The 20704-nt window shown below is 41.3% G+C and overlaps 1 protein-coding gene across 1 annotated transcript in view; it reads right to left on the bottom strand.

Annotated features, from left to right (window-relative positions):
- KY (kyphoscoliosis peptidase) overlaps positions 1–20704 on the bottom strand; it is a 96804-nt gene that overhangs the window by 37267 nt on the left and 38833 nt on the right. The window contains exons 6-8 of the mRNA XM_072613597.1: positions 15453–15535; positions 14431–14539; positions 7588–7705 (exon numbers count right to left, since the gene is read on the bottom strand). Coding sequence (XP_072469698.1) covers positions 7588–7705; positions 14431–14539; positions 15453–15535 — 310 coding nt within the window. The remainder of the gene's footprint in view (positions 1–7587; positions 7706–14430; positions 14540–15452; positions 15536–20704) is intronic.

Below are 20704 nucleotides of genomic sequence, written 5' to 3'. Positions count from 1 at the left end.
AGTTCTCTTGACTCCAAGGCTGGTACTTCATTCACTGTGCCACCCAGTTGCCCCCAACAGTACCTGTTCTTATGGAGCTTTCACCTTAGTAATGCTATGGTCACTGCCAATGTGATGTCAAGAAATTAAAATCATTGCTAAGCAGGTCGAAGCATCAAACAGATTAGGTTTTGACCGAGAAAGAGAGAAATAGAAGGGCTGATGTTATTGTTCAATTTTGGGCTTTAATCATCACGTTGCGAATGGAGAGTGACAATAGGAAACACCTTTTATAGGTATGTTGGTTGACAATAAGACTTTAAAATTGAAATCTTGCCATTAATTTTGAATCAACTCAGATGAGAATAGAATTCAAATTCAGCTTGAGTGTCTTTAAAACCAAGCTGTTTGTTGAGGTTGGTGGGCATCATTTATTAAAGCGAGATATGACTATGCCACTCTCCCACTCATGAAGATGCAGTGGTTACAAATTATTTGTAAAATAGAGAAGATTTTAAAAAATCTTAATTCTAGAGCTGAAAGAACTTTAGAGGCTATCTAACCCAATCTCACATTTTACAGATGAGGAAACTGAGGTTTTGTAACTGGTCTAAGGACACACAGGTACTAAGTGGGGATGGAGCCCGGGTTTACTGACTCCACTATACCATGCTGATGACCTTACAAACTCTTCTGTTTGACATTTCACAGTTTGGCTCCAGCTTATCTTTTTAGAATTATTTCACATTACTTTCTCTTTTTGTTTCAATATTTCAGTCAAACTGCCCTACCTGCTGCTTCCTGTATACATTATTCCATTTCCCCAGTTTGTGTCTTTGAATAGGGTAGCCTCCATTCCTGGAATGTCCTCCTTTCTCACTTCTACCTTTTGGAATCCCTCCCTCTCTTCAGGGAGCTCAAGTGCCCCATCTTGAGAGGAGACTTTTCCTAATACCCCCATGGTTAATTCTTATCTATGTCCCCTTATTTACCCTGGAGATATGTTGTATTTTCTTATCTGTGTACATGTTGTCTTCTTCTACCAGAGTATAAGCTCTTTGAGGGTAGAAGTGGTTTCATTGTCTTTGAATCTCTCAACACCTAGGGTAGTGTCTGGTTACAGAGTAGATGCTTAATACATGCTCATTGAATTTAAATGACCTTGATGATGACAATGACAATGATAACCACCACCACTAGTATATTACTACTACTACTGCTGCTGCTACTACTACTACACGCAGCATAGTGGATAGAGATGTGGCTCTGGTATTAGGAACACCTAGATTCTGTCCTACCTCAAACACATACTGGCTGTGTAACCCTGGGCACCTCTCAAAGATAGAGGTTCTTAACCTTCTGTGGGTCATAGACCCCCTCTGAGAGCCTGGTGGAGCCTTTTGACTATTTCTCAAAATAATGTTTTTAAATAGCCGAAGGAAATGCTAAATTCCAGTTAGAGGTTTGTGAAAATAAAGATAAAGGATTTTTTTTTTTCCCATTCGTGTTCTTGACCCTCCCTGAAATCTATGTGTATCCCTCTTAGGGGTGTGTGGATTCCAGGTTAAGAGCCCCTGTTCTAAGACTATAAATTATGGAGAAAATGTTTGCCTGTGATGGTAAATAGGATTTTCTTTCTAGGAGCTCTCCATCCATACCAGTGAAATCTGAGGATCTCCCCTATTTCCCCTCTAGAAGAAATTTTGTTGTTGTTAGTTGTGACCCTATCTGGGGTTTTCTGGTCAAAGATACTGGAGTGATTTGCCACTTCCTTCTACAGCTCATTTTATAGATGAGGAAACTGAGGCAAATAGGGTGGAGTGACTTGCCCAGGGCAAACGGCTGGTAAGATTTGAACTCAGGTCTTCCTGACTACAGATCCAGTGCTCTATCCACTGTGCCACCTCACTGCTCCCCAGAAGAAAACAGTCCTCCTCTAAAGTCATACTTGGAATGGAGGTATGCCTGCACAAACTCTGCAGGATCATGACAAGCTGAAAAGTTTTAGATATGTGTCTTGTCCATTGGCAATGAACTTGATATTGGTCTAGCTCAGTTTGGAGAAGTTTATCTCCCCACAGGACTGGCCACTGGGTGATCTTTTTTCACTCAGTGGCAGCTTGTGACTATTGTCTCCTAAAGGATCGGCAAGAGGTGTGCTTGGTACATGTGAAAGGAAGACCCACAGTGATGAAATCCTAACTCCTCGGAACTGTGGCTGTTTATAATATTAGCCATGTAAACAGTTTTAGGCTGGTAGAATAGCAGAACCAAAATCTGATCTGTGGTAACCAGAACTCCCAGAAAGCACACAGAACTTGGCCTATTAGTAATAAACATCATAGATTTATGGAAAGTTATGTTGGAAAATCTCCGCAGCTCCCGGAGCTAGAGAAACATTAAGAGGTGACGAGAATGCTGTGAAAACAGAATCAAAACGACAGGAGACTGGAGGGAATGAAGCGAGGCTCTGGACGGGGAATGAGACACAATCAATTATGACTTTGGGCAACAGAAGCAAAATGGAAGGAATTAAAACCTGACAGCTGAGAATATGAACAAATCTGGCCCGGCAGTTGAAGACAAAAGAACTAACAGAAAACACATTTATTATTTGAAAAGGAAGATGACGAAAAGAATGATGTTTATGGAATATCTGAATTCTCCATTGAAGCGCTTCATTAAGTCAGCCTTTAATGAGAAAATGCAGGTAGGACCATTAAGAAGTAATGATGGCCTTGTAAATACAACTGCTGCTAAAAGGCTACTTTGGCAAGGGAGCCGAGATAAATCAGCTGATCGGGATCATGTGCGTATGTCAGGTTAGTAAAGGATTAGCTAATGAATTTGCCAAACCTCTGACAGTTGTTTTAAAGGAAAAAAAGAATGAAGAAGGTGATGTATAAATAGGGAGAGAAAAGGACAGGTGGTATTGAACTGTAAAACAAAGGAGGGAGCCCAGGAACTATGTGCTGACCTTAAGACAAACAAGGTTCATGTTTATAATCCTCTAGGGCTGGGGTGGTGGAAAGAGTGCTAGATTTTCTAGAGTCATAAGGAACTGCGTTCAAATTCCATCTACCTGGGTGACTTTGACCCGCCTCTATGTGGACCTCAGTTTTCTCATCTGTCAGAGGTTTGGATTAGATAGTCTGTGGGGTCTGTCCCTTCTGACTCTGAATCTATGATTGCTAAGCAGAAAATGTAATTTTAAAGGATGAAAAATAATAGAATATTATATGATCACATAAAGTAATATTTGTAAAAAAGTACTTACTACAATGATTAGCACATAGTAGGTGCTATGTCAAATACTTCTTCCTCTTTCCCTTTCCCTTTGTTGGATGGCAATTTATGGATAAAAATGGCTCCACTGTTAAGCTTTTGGTCCAGAAAATCAATCAATGAATCAATCCAGTATTTATTAAGTACTTATTTTCCGTCAGGTACCATGTGCTAGGTGCTGGATACAAGTACAAAGAATGAAACCACCCCTAGAGTTTATATTCTAATGGGGGAGACAAGAAGTACGTATAAAACAAATACCGTGTGAATACTAAGTTAATAAATACAAATATGTACAAAGTGGTTGAATGAAAGGGGAGAACAATAGCAGGTGTTGGAACAGAATAGATTTCAAGCAGAAAATGGTACCTGAGCTGCATCTGAAAGGAAGAGAAACTCCGTGAGGAAGAAGCTAGGATGGGGTGTGTTCCAGGCAAAGGAGTGCTGTGAGGGATGGCTAGTACAAAGCCAGGGTGTCAGGATATGGAATTCCCTGGACAACCGGCAGGGAGAAGGCTGCTTTGGTTGGATCTCAGAGTCTCAGAGAGTAGGAGGGGAAGTAATACACAGTGAGGCTAGAAAAATGAGTCGGGGCTGGTTGAGTGGGGCTTTAAAGGCTAAACAGAAGAGTTTGTCTTTGAACCTAGAAGCAATAGAAAGCTACTACAGTAGGCCAAGTAGAAGCAAGTTAATATCTCCATTCCTTCAGGACAGTAAACTACTTTGTAAGCATGAAAGAATTATTGAGCAAAATGTAGCCAAATGCCCAATAAGAATATACAAGGTAACTAGGAGCCAGGTTGGCTAAGAAAGTCACATAAAGATGTTTGAGGCTTAAATTGGAATATTCTAAAATGTGGAAATTAGCTTAGAGAAGAGGAAATTTGGGATGGGGAGCTAGAATATTGCCATCCATAGTCTTCAGTTTATCTGAGGGGCTGTCACATGGATATCAGATCAGACATGTTTTGTATGGTTCTGCATAACAGAATGAGGAGAAAAATGACTGTTGTGGAGAAGATGATTTTAGCTAGATATAGGGAGGAGCTTTTGAGCCATTAAAACTGTTAAAGAATAATCTGCCTTGGGAAGGAGCAAGTGCCCCCTTTTGGAGGTGGGAGGTGGGGTGTTCAAATGGAGGCTGAATAGACCACTTTTGAAGTCAATGCTAAAGGAGCTGGGCACTAGGTAGGAGCTAGTCTCAAGATCCCTGAGGTCCCTTTAAGAAACCACATAAGATTTTATACAGGCACACATACATGTTGATACATACACAATGTGATTGTATGCATGTGTATATATTTATGTATATATATGCATATATGCACATACATATACAGACATGTGTGTATGCATACATATGTACATATACATATATACATACATATACATGTAATATCTGGTCACTGGATTCAGATGGCTCAGGAGGAGAAAGTGAGGCTGGTAACCTGAACAGCCATCCCTCACTCAAAACAAAGTCAAGTGCAAGTCATGTCACCATTTCTCTGATGTCATGGTCTTCTTTGAAAACGAAGGACAAATACAGCAATAACACACATGTGTGTATATATGTTACATGTATGTGTGTGTATGCATACATATATATCTATCTTTAGATAAATATATTTAAAGTCCTCCCACCAAGGTTCATTCTAGACTCCTAAAAGATACCCAGAAGCATTCCTTCAATACATATGGCAAAAAGATTTGCAGAGATAAAATTAGGAAGTTTAAAGCACCCCTGCTCCAAAGTGTATGCTCCTAGAACTTTAAAAGAAAACAGAAGTATTTTTTCAATGCATACGGCGAAAATGTCCTAACAAAATTGCTCCTTTTATTAGCTGGTGAGGCGCAATCAACAGCAGATGAAAGTACTGGGCAGAGAAGCATTTAATCTCCTTCAGTCTTACAGAAAAGGTCAATAGCAACTAAATAGCCAGAACATATACTATCTAGGAAGGTAGAGAGTCAATATTAGATAAGGAAGGTTATCTTCTAAGACTGTTTATTAAAACTCAGTGCTTTCAAATAAGCAAGCTCCAATCAAAAGTCACAAAAGTTGCAGTACGTTACAGGTACAAGGCATGTAACAAGACTGGGTCCTTAGGACAGATTGGCACATACTATTTGATCAAACAAGCTGTCGTGGCCCAGAGAGGATGAACAGGAGTACATTGTAATATTCAACAATCACTCATCTATTAAGTGACTACTACATGTTAGGCACTTCTATGTGCTGGGGAGGATACAAGGCAAGTATGAGACACTGCTCTTGAGCCTCTAGTCCAGGGGGGAACTAAGGCTAGGACACTTAGTCAAATAATAACACGAGCCAGTGAATTGTTGCTGTTGAGCTGTTTCTGACTCTCTGTGACCCTTCTTCAGCCCATATTATCTCACTATTTCTCATATTATCATATTGTCCAAAAGTGTGGGTTGTGCCCCGATATGGGGTTGTGAAAAATTTGGCAGCAATAAAAGGCTTCTAAATGCGTGATGACTAAAAATTAATGAAAAATCAAATACACAGTGAATCTGAGGTATTTCTGGCACTGCTTACCTGTGTTGCAGCTTGGTATTGAACACAAAGCATGTGCACTTTTTCCTGTCCATGCCCTCAGGTCATGCAATGCCAACCAACATTGCAGAAACTTGAAAAGGGGGTAGTAGTGGAAAAAGTTTAAGGATAAGGAAACTGAGGCAAACAGGGTTAAGTGACTTGTCCAGGGTTGCACAGCTAGTGTTTGAGGCCAGATTTTAACAGGAAAATGAATCTTCCTGGCTTCAGGCCTGGTGCTCTAGCTATCCATTGTACCACCTAGCTTCCCCAAGACAGTAATGAGTGACAAATAAGCAGAAAAGGAATTAAATTCCATGTAATTTCATAGGCAAGAGAGTTCAGTGTGGTCTGAGAGCTTCTGTATGAAAGGCTTCATGGAGGAGATTCAACTAGAGCTGGATCTTGAATTATGGGGAGGAATTGTGAGCAGTAAAGGAGGGAAGAGGGAGACTAAGGTGAACAATGGCAAGGAGGAGTCAGGAATGGGCTGGGTATGTGTAGGAGACACTGGGTAGATCCAGAATAGGTGGTTCACAATGACATTTTAAAGGTATGTTGATATAGAAAAGGCAGCTATGTGGTACAGTGGATAGTGCCAGACCTAGAATCAGGAAGACTCATCTTCCTGTCAAAATCTAGCCTCAAACACTTACCAGCTGTGAGACCCTGGGCAGGTCACTTAACCCTGTTTGCCTCTGTGTCCTTATCTGTAAAGTGAGCTGGAGAAGGAAATGGCAAACCACTCTAGTATCTTTGCCAAGAAAACTCCATATAGGGTCACAAAGAGTCAAATATTCTCTGCGTTTGACTGAAATGACTCAACACCAGCAACATGATACAGAAAGGCTTTGGCGGGGGGGGAGTGGGAGGGACTTAGAAGTTCAAACTTTGAATCTTATAAACGAGGCAAATGAGGTCTAGTGAATGGTAATGACCCATCGAAGGCTGCAGCAATGGTAACAGTGGTAATAGGGCCAACAGTTTTACTTCATAAGAAATCACTGGCCAGGTGGAAAATAATTTAGATGGCATTGGCTAGAAATGGTTTTCTTTCAAATCAATTTTATAAACTAAGTACCAAGGTTTACCATACTAAGAATGCCTGTTTGCTCACTTTAACCAACCCAAATCAGCATCATGGGGATGAGGTGTATGACATAGGCTTTCTCTCCATTCAGCCTTCCTTGTTGGTACCCCAGGTAAAAATATAGAGAGCTCTTTCCTGGGTCTTTTAAAATGGAACCAGAGAGGCTTAGAAGAGAGCTAATTATTCACCTCTCCCCACTGCCAAAGCTTTCCAGGTAAGAGACCTTTTGTTTCCCCAGGAGGGCCACTGGGCCAGAACAGAGGACAGCTTTTCACACTAGGCCTTGGCTGTCTGAAGATACTGGCTCTCTCGTTCCCAGACCTGCCATTCTTTTAACCTTCAGCTCCATAGAGGCCCAGAGAAGGAGGGGGAAAAAAGCCTTTTATAACCAAATTATCTCTGTGTATTCATCTGCCATTATGTTAATGCAATGTGAAGCTCAGCAGATGGTACAAAGTAAATTATGCTGGTGGAAAAAAAAAAGAGAGGGAGAGAGAGAAAGAGAGAGAAATTGACCTTTTCAGGACTCGTTCAGATTCCAAAGCCGAGTTTGCAAACTAAAGTTTCAAGCCTGGCACCTTGGCAGACAGTGATTTACAAGGGGCAGCTGAGGATAGGGTTAGTAGGTTGCAGAGCCCTCTCTTGAGGCCTGGGTTTTGCCCGGCTCCTCACTTACCTGCACATTTTCTCAAAGAGCTCGGCGTACCCATCACAGTTGCTCTTCTGGCTCTGCAGAATGTCAGTGGGCTTGTAGGACCGACGGTCCTTCTCCTGGGCAGCCACTATATCATATTCTGGAGAGAATAAGGTGGAAAAGAAAGCATAAGAGGATGGAAGGCAAGTTCTTCCCCAAAGAGGAAAATGGCAGAATAGAAGGACACTGTTTCCATTAGGACAGATCCAATCATCTGATAATCGTTGGGTCTTGAACCTGTGATTTCATTGGCATAAGGAATTCCCAATGAAGGGGCTCCCTCTTCCACTATAGACTGCTATCTGCTATGCAACTTATCATCCTAGAGGGATAGCTGGAGCATTGAGAACTGTGAGTGACATGCCTGGGGTCCTACAGACAGTTTGTGTCAGCAAAGGGACTTGAATGCAGTCATGCTAACTCTCTATCCATAACATCTCTCCTGATCATCATTATCATGAATAGCATTGGCTCATAAATAGCTTTGTATTTAAAAAAAAATTGAAAATGGGCCCTGTGAAAATGAAGCACCAGACCTGAAATACATTTCCTAAACTCCTTTTCATTTTCATTTGGATTGGTTTCCACGGGAACCTGAATCTGGGAGGCCACTCTACTGTGATGAGCACATTCACCAGAATGGAGGCAGATGCAAAGGAGGTGAAGGAAATTTGGGACAGGCTTTTTATGAGAACTTTCGGTAAAAGTTTGGAGGGGGAAGGAGGTTAAAATAGAATTTAGAGACTGTAGGTTTCGGTTACACCTGCTTGTTCTCCCAAACCTCCCAAGCATATAGAATTTGAAGCTGGCTATCCAGGGGCAGCTAGGTGGTGCTGCTGTTGATAGAGATCCAGGCCTCTGGTCAGGAAGACCTCAGTTCAGATCCAGCCTCAGACACTTCCCGGCAGTGTGACCCTGGGCAAGTCACTTAACTCTGTTTTCATCAATTTCCTAACCTGTAAAATGAGCTAGAGAAGGAAATGGCAAAACATTCCAGTATCTTTACTGAGAACACCCCAAATGGGATCATAAGTTGAACATGACTGAAATGATTGAATAATGACCATAATCCAGGAAATCTGTTCCCATGGACACTGTTATCAAGAGGCCAAGTCTTCTGTGAATGGTAAGGTCTGTAAAGAGATTCACCTGCCTTTTAGACTGAAACAAAGGGGACAGAGGACGCTCCAGGCTGGATGGGTGGCATTGCATTGGCTCCTGGGGCCTGTGCCCACTGTCTTCAGCTGAAGGCTTCTGAGTGCGTGTCAGAGGAAGGAAAAATAGACTCGCAGGGAATGCAAATCAAGCTATGAAAGCTTAAGCCTGGGGACCAAAGCATTGTTGCTCTGTCATTAACTGCCAGACCAAGAGATTGATTCCCACCATTCTACACTCACTGCCATGAGGGCAGTTGAATAGTTGAATCCTCATAATTTCCAAACGGAGGGAGAAATCTGCCCCTGAATGGAATATCTCAACGATCAGGGGCTCATTGGAACATAGTTCAGTGTGCCAGGAAATGCTTTATATTGGATGAATGGCTTATAGTGCTGGTCCTGTGCCAAGAGCAGAGGTCCTGGTGATCTGTTTTTAGAAGTGACACTCTCATCATGAGGGCAGAATCCATCCTCCAGGAGACACTACAATTAACTGATGGTAGAGAAGGAATCGCTGGGAAGGAGGTCTACTGTGACAGGTGTGATATATATGTCTACAAGAACATGAATGAGTATGACTTTATTATATGCATGTATGTTAGAATGACTACACATGTGTACATCTATATGTATGTGTATATATATGTGTACACACACATTATATGTATGAATGTACCTATAAATGCGAGCCTATGTGTACATGAGGGTGCATATTTGTGTATATGTAAGAATGTACGTGAGAGAGTGTACGAAGCTATCTGGCTGTGAATGTAGGCATATGCATGAGTGTAAATGCATGTGTATTAGTGTGTATACACACACATATAAGGGCATACTGTATCTGTGTATTTGAATGTATATGATTATGCATCACTGGGTGTATGAGCATTTGTTCATGCACATGTATGTGTGTGTGTGTATGTACGTGGGGCCAACATGGCATAGGAGAGAGACAGAAAGTTGGTCTTGGAGGCAGAAAGTCTGGGGTTTAAGTCCTGCTTTTGAAACATAATGGAAAGGAAGGAAAAAGTATTTAATATGTACCATGTATGGTATAAGCACTTTACAAGTATGACCTCACTTGATTCTCATCATAACTCAGGGAGGCAGGTGCTATTATCTCCATTTTATAATTGGTGTAACTGAGGCAGACTGAGGGCAAGTGACTTACTTCCCCAGAGTTACACAGCTATTAGTAAGTGTCTTAGGCTAAATTTGAACACAGGTCTTCCCAACTCCAGGTCTGGTGCTCTAACCATTAGGCAGCAATCTAGGTGCCTGTATCATCCTGGACAAGTCCAAATCTTTAAGACGCTCAGTTGTAGAGGAGGTCTTAATATGTTTTGGGAAAGGGTATTTGCTCATTTGGGAGTTTTCTATGCCAAACAAATCTCAGGTCTAGTCTCTCTCTCTATATGTGTGCATCAGTTGTTCAGTTATTTTCAGTCATGTCTGATTCTTCAAGACCCCACTTGGGTTTTTCTTTTCAGTATCTTTATAACAGAGTGGTTTGCCATTTCCTCCTCCAGCTCATTTTACAAATGAGGAACCTGAGGCAAACAGGGTTAAGTGACTTGTCCAGGGTCACACAGCTAGTAAATGGGTGAAATTAGAAATGTGTATAGCTGTGTGTTTGCATGGGAGGAAGAATGAAGAGCCACAGAAGTTAACGTTTATATAGTGTTTAATATATATCAAACACCATTCTAAATGGTCTACAACTGTTATCTCATTTGATCCTTACAACAACCCTGAGAGACAGGTGCTATTATCATCTTCATTTTACAGATAAGAAAACTGACCCAAATAGAGCTTAAGGAGCTTGCCCAGGGTCACACAGTAGAATGGAATGAGGGCTGGGCCTGGAGTCAGGAAAACTGGGAATCCCACCTCTGACACCCATTAATTGAATGGCAACGGGAAAAACACAAGCATCTGAAAAATGAGGACTCAGTGCCTCCCTCATGGGTTTTTGTGAGCTTCGAGTGAAATAATGGTTGTAAAGAATACTTTGCAAATGACAAAATGCAATGTAAACAACAGCTATTTTACTATTATATATGAGTAAATAAATATATTAGTGTGTGTATGTATGTAAAAATAAGCACACACACGTACAAAAACAATCACAGGTCTAGTCCTATCTCTATATGTATATATCATTAGCTATATGTCAAATAGAAAGAACAGACAGACATGGATAGATAATGAGAAAGAGAGAGGAGGGAGGGAGAGAGGAAAGAGGGAAGGAGAGAGAAAGAGAAACAGAGAGAGAGAGAAAATCTCTGCATGTGAGAAAGGTGGTCATGCTTCCTGACATGATATAATGTGTAGCCCTAGATTTTTTAGCCCTAGATGTTAGTTGGTTCCTGTTGGGTTAGGCTGGCAGTCAGACCATAAACATTTATTAAGTACCTACTATGTGCCAGTCACTATGCTAAGTGATGGGGATACAAAGAAAAGCACAAAACAGACTGTGTTCACAAGGAGCTCACAGCCTTGGCAGAACAGGGGAATGGCAGAGGACAGCAGGAATCTGTGGAAGCAGGTGGCACTTTGGGTTACAACCTTGTGCCTGTACCAGGTGAGCAGTCCCCTTCTATTGAGCATCATTTGGATTGGTCCTCTAATTTGGCATCATTTAAATCCTAAAACCCTGGTTTAAGTAAAAAGACCACTGACATTGAAGTCAGTAAAGGTGTCAAGTGCTGTTAATATTATTGTATAAGTAATAACACTACCCTGATTTGGTTCTGCTAAGACTTAGCGGAGTTGGGCAAAGAATGCAGAACCTGGATAGAGTGCAGCAAATGAGTTTGAATCTTGCCTTGCAAACTCATCAGCTTGGTGACCTTGGGTAAGTCTCTAAGCCTCATTTTTTCATCTATAAAATGGGGATAACACTAGTAACTTCCTCACGGGGAGTATATCTATGTTTAAATCTATGTAGATAAATAGATGTAGATTTGTGCATTACAAATCTTAAAGAGCTATATAAATGTTTACTGTTGTGATTAATTAGTGCTGTACATCTTTGTAACACCCCTAAATCATTCCTACAAATGAGGCAGCACACAATGGTAATGGCACTGGAATAGGAGGCTTCCAATCACCTCGGCCCAATCCCTTCACTTCTCTGAGCCTCAGTTACTTTATCTGTTCAGTTGGGGGTGGCAAGGAATCTGCTAATTACATCACAGGGATATTGTGAAGATCATTTGACATAACGGAAGGAAGGAAATCAGCATTTATTAAGCACTTACCATGTGCCCGGTATTGCCCTGAGCACTTTGCAAATATTATCTCATCTGATACAACAACCTTGGGAAATAGTGGGAGACTAAGTGACTTGCCCAGGGTCACACAGCTAGTATGTGTCTGATGCAGAATTTGAACTTAGGTCTGACTCTAGGCCCAGCACTTTATCCACTGTGGCATCTAGCTGCCTTCAATAATGCATGAGAGTTCACTTTGTAAACAGCATAATGATAGAGAAATATAAGCTCTGATTGCGATTTTGTTGTCTTTACTAACGATGTAAGAGCAGATATAGACGGAGAAAGAAGCTTAGCTTGATTGTGGTTGTGGTTTTTGTTTGTCCTTCATTCTTGAAGAGGACCATGACATCAAGAAGGTGATGCTTTGACTTGCAAGCACATTTGAATTAAGTGAAGAACGACTGTGCAAGGTCATCAGCCTCACTTTCTCCTCCAGAGCCATTTGGGTCCTTTGGCCAGATAGAGATCAGAAGACTGGAGATGGCCCAGCTCAGGTCGATTAAATGTTTGGCTAAAGGGCATACTGAAAATCAAGTCCTTTAAAGCCTGACTGTTATTCAGTGATAGTTATCCCTCCTGCCTTCACTTACAAATGAAACAAATTTAATAAGCATGACATCAAATGCCTTCATCTAAGTCACTGATAAAAATATAAACAGGCACCAAGGACAGATTCCAGGGGCATTTTACTAGAGACTCCAAGTTGACGGTAGCCACTGATGGCTATTCTGGGGATAAAAATACATACATTAGTTATCTGACAAGTTGTTGTAAGGAAAACACTGAATTCCATTATGGGTTAAGTAGGCCTTTTTAGGCTGTCCTGGGAACTTAATTCCCTTGTTAGATAAAGAAAACACCTACTAGAAGCCACGATCATTTTCTGTACTGGAGACATTAGGTTTAGAAGGACATTTATCCTTCTTGCTAGCAAGAACATACATCATTGCCATAATGGGAGGTAGTTATTAACAAAAAGCATGCTATTTAAAAGGAGGCTCTGATCCACCACAAAAAACATTGATTTTATGGGAAAATCATTCCAAATGACTGGCTTACAAAATAGACTTTTATTGTCTGTTAGCAATAGGTGTCGTAGAAGAATAACACACCTGGGGATAGGACCCAGAGATGACTTGTAATGGGCTTACTCATACTGGGCATAGAGAAAGAGAATGTAAGCCAGTTCCATCTAGTGCTGGCATGCCAATATCATTATTGTTCGGTAGTTTTCAGTCATGTCCAGCTCTTCATGACCCCATTTGGGGTTTTCTTGTAATGAGACTGGAGTGGCTTGCTATTTCCTTCTCTAGCGCATTTTACAGATGAGGAAACTAAGGTAAGCTGGGTTAAATGATTTGCCCAGGATTATACAGTTACCAAATGTCTGAAGCCAGATTTGAACTCAGGAAGATAGGTACTTTTTGACTTCAGACTCAGCATTCTATCCATTGTGCCACCTAGCTGACTCATACTGATGTTAGAACAACTTCACTTTTATGACATTCATAGTGAGGTATGGGAAGAATCAGGGAAATGCCTTGAGAAGCTTGCAGTGGTTTTGCTGAGGCCTTCTACATTTTCCTTCCCATCTCATTTGGTGGTGGCGGAGTGTGCGTGTGTGTGTGCGTGTGTGTGTGTGTGTGTGTGTGTGTGTGTGTGTGTGTGTGTGTGTGTGGTCTTGGCTGCTGTACTTCAAGGAAAGGAAGTCAGAGATTTATGTGATGGATTTGTGTTCCCTGGGTCTTTAGGTAAGGTCTGTGGCTGGGTGCTGTGATGCTCTAGAGATGGAGCAGAGTTCATATAAGAGTGGATCTGAGTGGTAATGACATGACCTGAAGCATCAGCCTAAGAATCACAGATCAAATTTTCCATGATTTCTCAATCCTTCATCACTAAAGAAGACTGCTCATTGCCCAAGGGATGGGCACTCCTTGGTGATGGGTCTACTTTTAATCTCTTCCATAAAACCCTTTACTAAAGGTACCAACAAGAAACAAAATGGACCAATTTGAGACTTAACTTCTTTAATTTAATCTGCTCTCTTCTAAAGAGAGGTTTTACAGTGGACTGGAGACCACAAGGTAGCTCAGGGGATGAGAGGATTGGACTTGAAGTTAGAAAGACCAGTGTTCAAATCTCTCTTCAAACACTTGCTAATCTGTGGCTCTGAGCAAGTTACTCGACTTCCCCCATTCTCAGTTTCCTTATCTGCAAAATGGGCAAAATAATAGCACTCACCTTACAGGGTCATGAAGATCAAGGGAAATAGTGTATATAGAGCTTTGTAAACCTTAAAGAGCCATATAATGCTAGTAATTTATAATTATTTTACTATTATTATGACCACCATCCCAGAGCTGACTGTATGTCTGTGTTGTCTGACCTACCTATGTGATGGCATATCCATATCCAAATGGCTCTGACTTTCTCCAGGTCCGTATGAGCCTCCTGGAACAAATCTTTCACCAGTTCTTCCAAACCAGATTTGACTTTCACCTGTTTGGAAAGGAATACGATATGTCAGAAATAGGACAATTGTGGAAAAAGTTGAGCTATCGTTTCTGTCTTGTTTAGCTTGGAAAAGATCAGACATGAACTGAAGCATGGAGCATGGTGGGGGGGCAATGCAATTGCTAATTGTGCACTGAGAGCAAGAACAGCACTGGCCAGCCTCTGACACAGCTTCTCCTTTTGCCCTCAGTTCATGGTCTCCCTTTGCTTTCACTCATCCTCCTTCTAGCCACTAGAGTTTTTGAGGTATCAGAATATAAATGCTACACCTCTTACTCTCTCTTCCCTCAACCTGCACCAGTTTTGCAATCAAAACTAAGTTGTTTTGTTATTAGGGGCAATGTGTAACGTTGGGGTTGGGGCAGCAATAAATCAAGGATGGGCCAAGAGGTTCCAGGACCAGAAGGAGAGCTCAATAGACTAAGAGTAACACACCATGCAGGTCCTAGACAGACAAAGGGGCAGATCCAAGAAGGTCAGCTAAGAATGGTTGTAGCAGGAAGGCCTATACAAGAGGGATCCATCACCTGGAGGTGGTAAGGGTGGTCAAAAAGAACAAGAGACCTGAGAAGAGTAAAGGTGATGAACTCACTCATCCTAGCTCCAAGGTTAGCTACTCTCTGTGTTTTCTGCAAACAGGCTCACCGAAGTTCATTTTATCCAGAAAGGATACATAGGAATAGAGGGACAGAGATGCTCCTAACAAAGAGTAGGCATTTCCCATAGTCTTTACATTGGTGTGGATGCAGACCACTTTTAAAGGATGAGTTTGCTAAGTTTTCAATATTCTGAAGGGGCTCAGTGAGGATAGACTTTGGTTGGTACTCTAACTCGTACGATGAGAGGGTCTTTCTATCTGAGAATCAGAGGCAAGCACAGTACATGTTGGAACTCTTACCTTGGAGGCATACGCATCCAATTTTTCAAACTGCCTTAGGTCTAATGGCATGGATTTCAGACTAGATCGATCCCATGGGTAGGCTGGAAAACACCAGGAGAACTTTCTCAGTCATGACGGTAACTCTTAATAGTGCTGCTCATTCTAGAACTAGTAATGTCTAGTGAGCTAAGGCCAGGAAAATGGAGAAATGGGGGAATTCTACCCAAAGTGGGTTCCTAGCACGGACTACTTGGGACAGTTTTAACCTTGCAGGTAAGAAAGTGTAATAGAAATGCTTTTTCTCTGCCTTCTTCTGAGAGACTCAGGAGACCTGGGTATTATGACTGGTTCTGCCATTTACTAGCTGGATAAGTCTCAGTTTCCTCACCTTAAGATAGTGTGTGTGTATGAGAATGGATTAGGATAAATATCCCTCCAACTCTAATGTTCTGTGATACTATGAATCTATGGATAAGATAAGCAAAGTCAACATAATTTATTACTGCTTAGCATAAATCAATCTCTCCCAGTCAAGGTGATTTTTGTAAATATGAATGTCATTTAGATGCTATCTACTTCAGTTTCTCCATCTGTAATATGAGTGTCTATAGAGACACAAGATATAACTAACTCAGTTATCTATAGTCATAGGAGATGAGGGGAGGCACTAACAAAAATCTACCAACAATCTTCCACCTCATAGCACCCAGTTAGTTCCAGCCCTGCATCCTTACTCCTGACCATGGATCAGCCTCATGTGTGTAGGCAGAGTATATGGGGACCCAAGTGGCACAATTTGGAGGACACTTAGGAAACTCTTCTGATCCAAAATTGCCTCTCTCCTCAGCAAATTATTTTTTTAAAAAAACCCACTGGTTTACACTATTTACTGATTCATTCTCTTAGCTTATCATTTATCATTGGCACCATCACTTAGTAAAACATAAACCTCCCTCCAAGGACAGAAAGATAAAATTTTACAGGGGGTAATATATTTAATGAGAGGCGTGCTGGCACTGAGGATAGAGAGTAAGCCTTAGGAGAGTGAGATCTGGGTTCAAGTCCTTCTTCTGGAGCATACCTGCCATGTGACCCTGAATAAGTCATTTAACCCTCTCAGTACCCTAGGAAACCTCGAAAACTTAGTTTTGGGTCAGTTGATGATTTGCCTTGGTAGAGGAAATTTTGTCATGAGGGGTTTCCTATACTAGTGAAATCACAGGTCCAGAACAACAATAGCAACACACACAGAATCTAGTTTCTGTGCATACACAAACCCACCCACTTTCCATAAGACATATATGTATTTGGTGTTGTTTTTCAGTCATTTCAGTTGCGTCCAACTCTTCGTGACCTCATTTGGGGTTTTCTGGCAAAGATACTAGAGTGGTTTGCCATTTCTTTCTCCATTTCATTTTATTGCTGAGGAAACTGAGGCAAACAAGGTAAAGTGACTTGCCCAGGGTCACACAGCTAGTAAGTATCTGAGGCCAGATTTGAACTCAGAGAGATGAGTCACTATCCACTATGCCATCTAGCTGCCACATATTTGTATACATGCAACATATACATAGGTGTATGTGATATATGCATATACACATATCTATACGCCTTAGGGATAAGACAGATGGAATTTAATAAAGATAACTGTAAAGTTCTGCATTTGAGTTAAAAAAAATCTACATCACAAAAATAGGATAGGGTTAGTGTGTCTAGACAGTGCTTCCTGTGAAAAAGATGTGAGATGACTGTGGGAGATGAGTCAGCAGTATAACATGGCTGCCAAAAAAGCTACTCTTACTCTAGTTTGCATTAAGAGAGTCATAATGTCCTGAACAAGAGATATAATAGCTCTGTTCTACTCCACTTTGGGGCTGCTAGGTGGAGCAGTAGATAGAGTACCTGGGCTTGGAGTCAAGAAGACCTCAATTAAGATCTAGCCTCAGACAAAAACGCTGTGTGACCCTGGGGAAGTCACTTAACCCTATTTGCCTCTGTTTCCTCATCTATAAAATGAGCTGGAGAAAGAAATGATAAACCACTCGAGGACCTTTTGCCAAAGAAAATCCCAAATGGGATCATGAAGAATCAGACATGACTGAAAAAACTGAACAAATTACCCTACTCTGCTCAGGCCATATCTTGATTATTGTGTTTTGTTCTGGGTGCCATATTTTAAGGCAAGATAGAGTGTTAACAGCAGAGATTGACCTACATGGTAAGGGAACTGAAGGATGTGCCAGATAATGATCCTTTAGAAGAACTGGAGATGCTGAGCCTAGAAAGGAGAAGATTCAAAAGGGATTTGACAGCTATCTTCAAGTATTTGAAGGGCTGTTTTGTGGAAGGGGATTAGTGCTTGTTATTCTTGACCCCAAAGTGCAGAATTAGGAGGAAAGGGGTAGAAATCACAGAGGCATATTTTGACTTTAAAGGTAAATAACTTCCTAACAATTAATACTCTCCCAAAGTGGAATGATTTGCCTTGGAAGGTAGTGGGTTTCCATTCATTAGAGATCTTCCACCAAAAGCTGGAAATCGTTTTCTAAGAATATTTTAGCAGAGACTATTTGTGGGCACAGATTGGGCTAAATGCCCCTTGAGGTCCCTTCTAGCTTCTTGATTCTGTGATTCATCAAGCTAATGAGCTATTAATACCTTAGTATGAATTAGTATGTATTAGCTTAGGGGCAGCTTGGTGGTGTGGTGAATAGTGCACTAGGCCTGAAGTCTGGAAGACTCATCTTCCTGAGTTCAAATCCAGCCTCAGACACTTACTAGCTGTGTGACCCTGAGCAAGTCAAATCATCCTGTTTGCCTCAGTTTCCTCAGCTGTAAAATGAGCTGGAGAAGGAAATGGCAAACCAGTAGTTCCTCTGCCAAGAAAACCCCAAATGGGGTCATGAAGAGTTGGATGTACATGTAAACCACTGAGCAACAGAATGAACCAGATTTTCTGGAGCAACTCTAAGAGTGAGATATGAAAGAAGTTTCCTTAATGGAAGAGAAAGAAAGAGGTCCAGGGCTTTGGGATGGAGGTTAGCATATGGGTACATATCTGGAAGGAATCAGTATAAAAAAAGACTTGAGCTTTTGGCAAGGGCATGGTAGATTACAGAAGAAAATATCCTTATTTCATAATTTTATCTAGAGTTACCTTTAACCCCTATTAAAACTTTTCTCATGGCAGGTGCTCAATTAATGTTCATTGGATAGATGGATGGAAGGAGGGATGGAATTATTTAAATTGGAGTAGAGTGAACTGACTTTGACTGAATTCTTAACCATGCAGGAAAAAGTCAGAAAGTAGGCAGCCCAAGGAGGTCATAAGTCAAAGGAGTCCTAGATAATTGACCAATTAAGTAATGGACCCTTGAATAATTGAGACCTGGCTATCCACACAATTTTATTACCCAGTTTGCAAAATGAGGGCAATAAGTGGAAGAATATTGCTAATATGAACTCAAACTTTGAAAAACCATCTTCTATTTGATGGTAAGCTCCATCAGGGCAGTGGACACCTCTTAGATCATTGATGTATCTCTGCCTGGAGTGGCAGTGCTTAGTAGATAATCACTGTGTTGAAACTGAGTTGAAATAAACTGAATTGTCCCATCAAAAATATACTCTATTGTTGCAAGCTGAACTTTTTTACACTATGAAAGAATAATTTGATGTTTAAGAAGAACCTAGGCATTTTAATTTATCACTAGCAAGGACTTTAGGATGGACATTGACAGAGAGCCCTGACCCCAGAAGTGCTTTGTCTTTATGTTTCGGGGGAGAAGAGCTGCCAGCCAAGCTGGAAGGACAGGGAGGGAAGGCACAGACAAAATAAAGAATATTAGATTTTTGCTTTTTTGCTTAAATCATAAACACTGGCAAACACCCTACAAACTGTCATTGAACAAAGACATCTGGCAAACTCTGATTAGCTTAACGGACAACAGTGGGAAGGAAGGATGGTCGCTGAGATCCATTGTGATAGTGTGGGATTATGTGGCAGTAAGGTAGGAAAATTCCAGTGCTGGGAATGCCATTGCCAAGGGTTCCAACCTTCTTGAAGGGCTAAGTCCTGGAAATGAAAAGCTGTGGCTTTCATCTGGTCAACAGACCAGGATTGCCTGGTTTATATGCCCTTTGGCTCATACCTCACATACCTTCTATTTCAAGAGTTACTGCCCCCAGATATTGGGTCCTGAACAAGGTACACACTTTAGAGATCTTTTCATCCATGATTTACTTGAGAGATCTTTGTATCCTACTGAGGCAGAGGGATTTTGTGAAGAGAAAATGTGGCTGGGATTGAAGAAAACAGCTGTTTTCCTGTCTCTATCCCTCAGCCATTGTGACCTTCGGCAAGGGACTGCCTCCTGAGACTACATCACAGGGTAGAGATAAAAAGATGTAATCGTGCTGGTTTTTATTCTCCTTTTTTGCCCTTCTGCTACTGTCCTGCTCCAGACTCTTCTTGAGGTGTAGATGGTGAGAGAAGGAAGTGGTGAGCTAATACCTCTTTTCCTTCCCATCCCTAACAATGTAGCTCAGGAGATTGCAAAGGGGGTGAGTATAACTGCACAGTCACAAAAAAGGGTTGGAATTGTTGAGCGCAGTGCCTGCTGCTAAAAAAGTATCCAAAAAGTGAACCAAGTGCTTCAGGGGCTGGGGGTGGGGAACCAGCTCCCTGATCACTAGCCCCTAAGACATATGGGCAAGTGGGTAATTACATGGTTGCAGAAAGATGTAGGCTAACTATCTTCTTCTCTACACTGTCTATTCATCCATAGTAAGAAAGGGATTTCACTGTTTTTAGATCTTAGTCCATCCATCTCCAAAATGGAGAATAGTAGAAGGTCATATTTCATAGAGACATGGAGAGAATCTAATTAATGTTTGCGAAGAGATCTGAAGTCCCTGGATACAGGTTGCATAGGAGTACAAAGCACTTTATTTCTAGATTGATTATTTCTTTTGGAGGACTGGATGTGGGAGGGTTGAAGAAAGAGAGATGGAGATTGAGGGACTATACCATTCATCTTCCTGTTTCCAGGTAGGTCCACCCTTGCACTGTTCCAGACAGATCAGTCAGCAAGTATTTATGGATTGTCTACAGACTGAATGATAGAATCGATCATAGAGGCATAGAATGTTAGAGCCCAGAGATCCTCTGGACCAGCCCTCTCATTTTACAGAAGTCAGGAAGGTGAATTTCAGAGTGGTGAAGTGAATTACCCATAGTCACACAGATGCTGGCTGAGCCTGAACCAGAA

This window comes from Notamacropus eugenii, chromosome 5 (assembly GCF_028372415.1).
Source record: "Notamacropus eugenii isolate mMacEug1 chromosome 5, mMacEug1.pri_v2, whole genome shotgun sequence".
Taxonomy (NCBI): domain Eukaryota; kingdom Metazoa; phylum Chordata; class Mammalia; order Diprotodontia; family Macropodidae; genus Notamacropus; species Notamacropus eugenii.
This window is presented reverse-complemented; position numbering and strand designations above follow the sequence as displayed.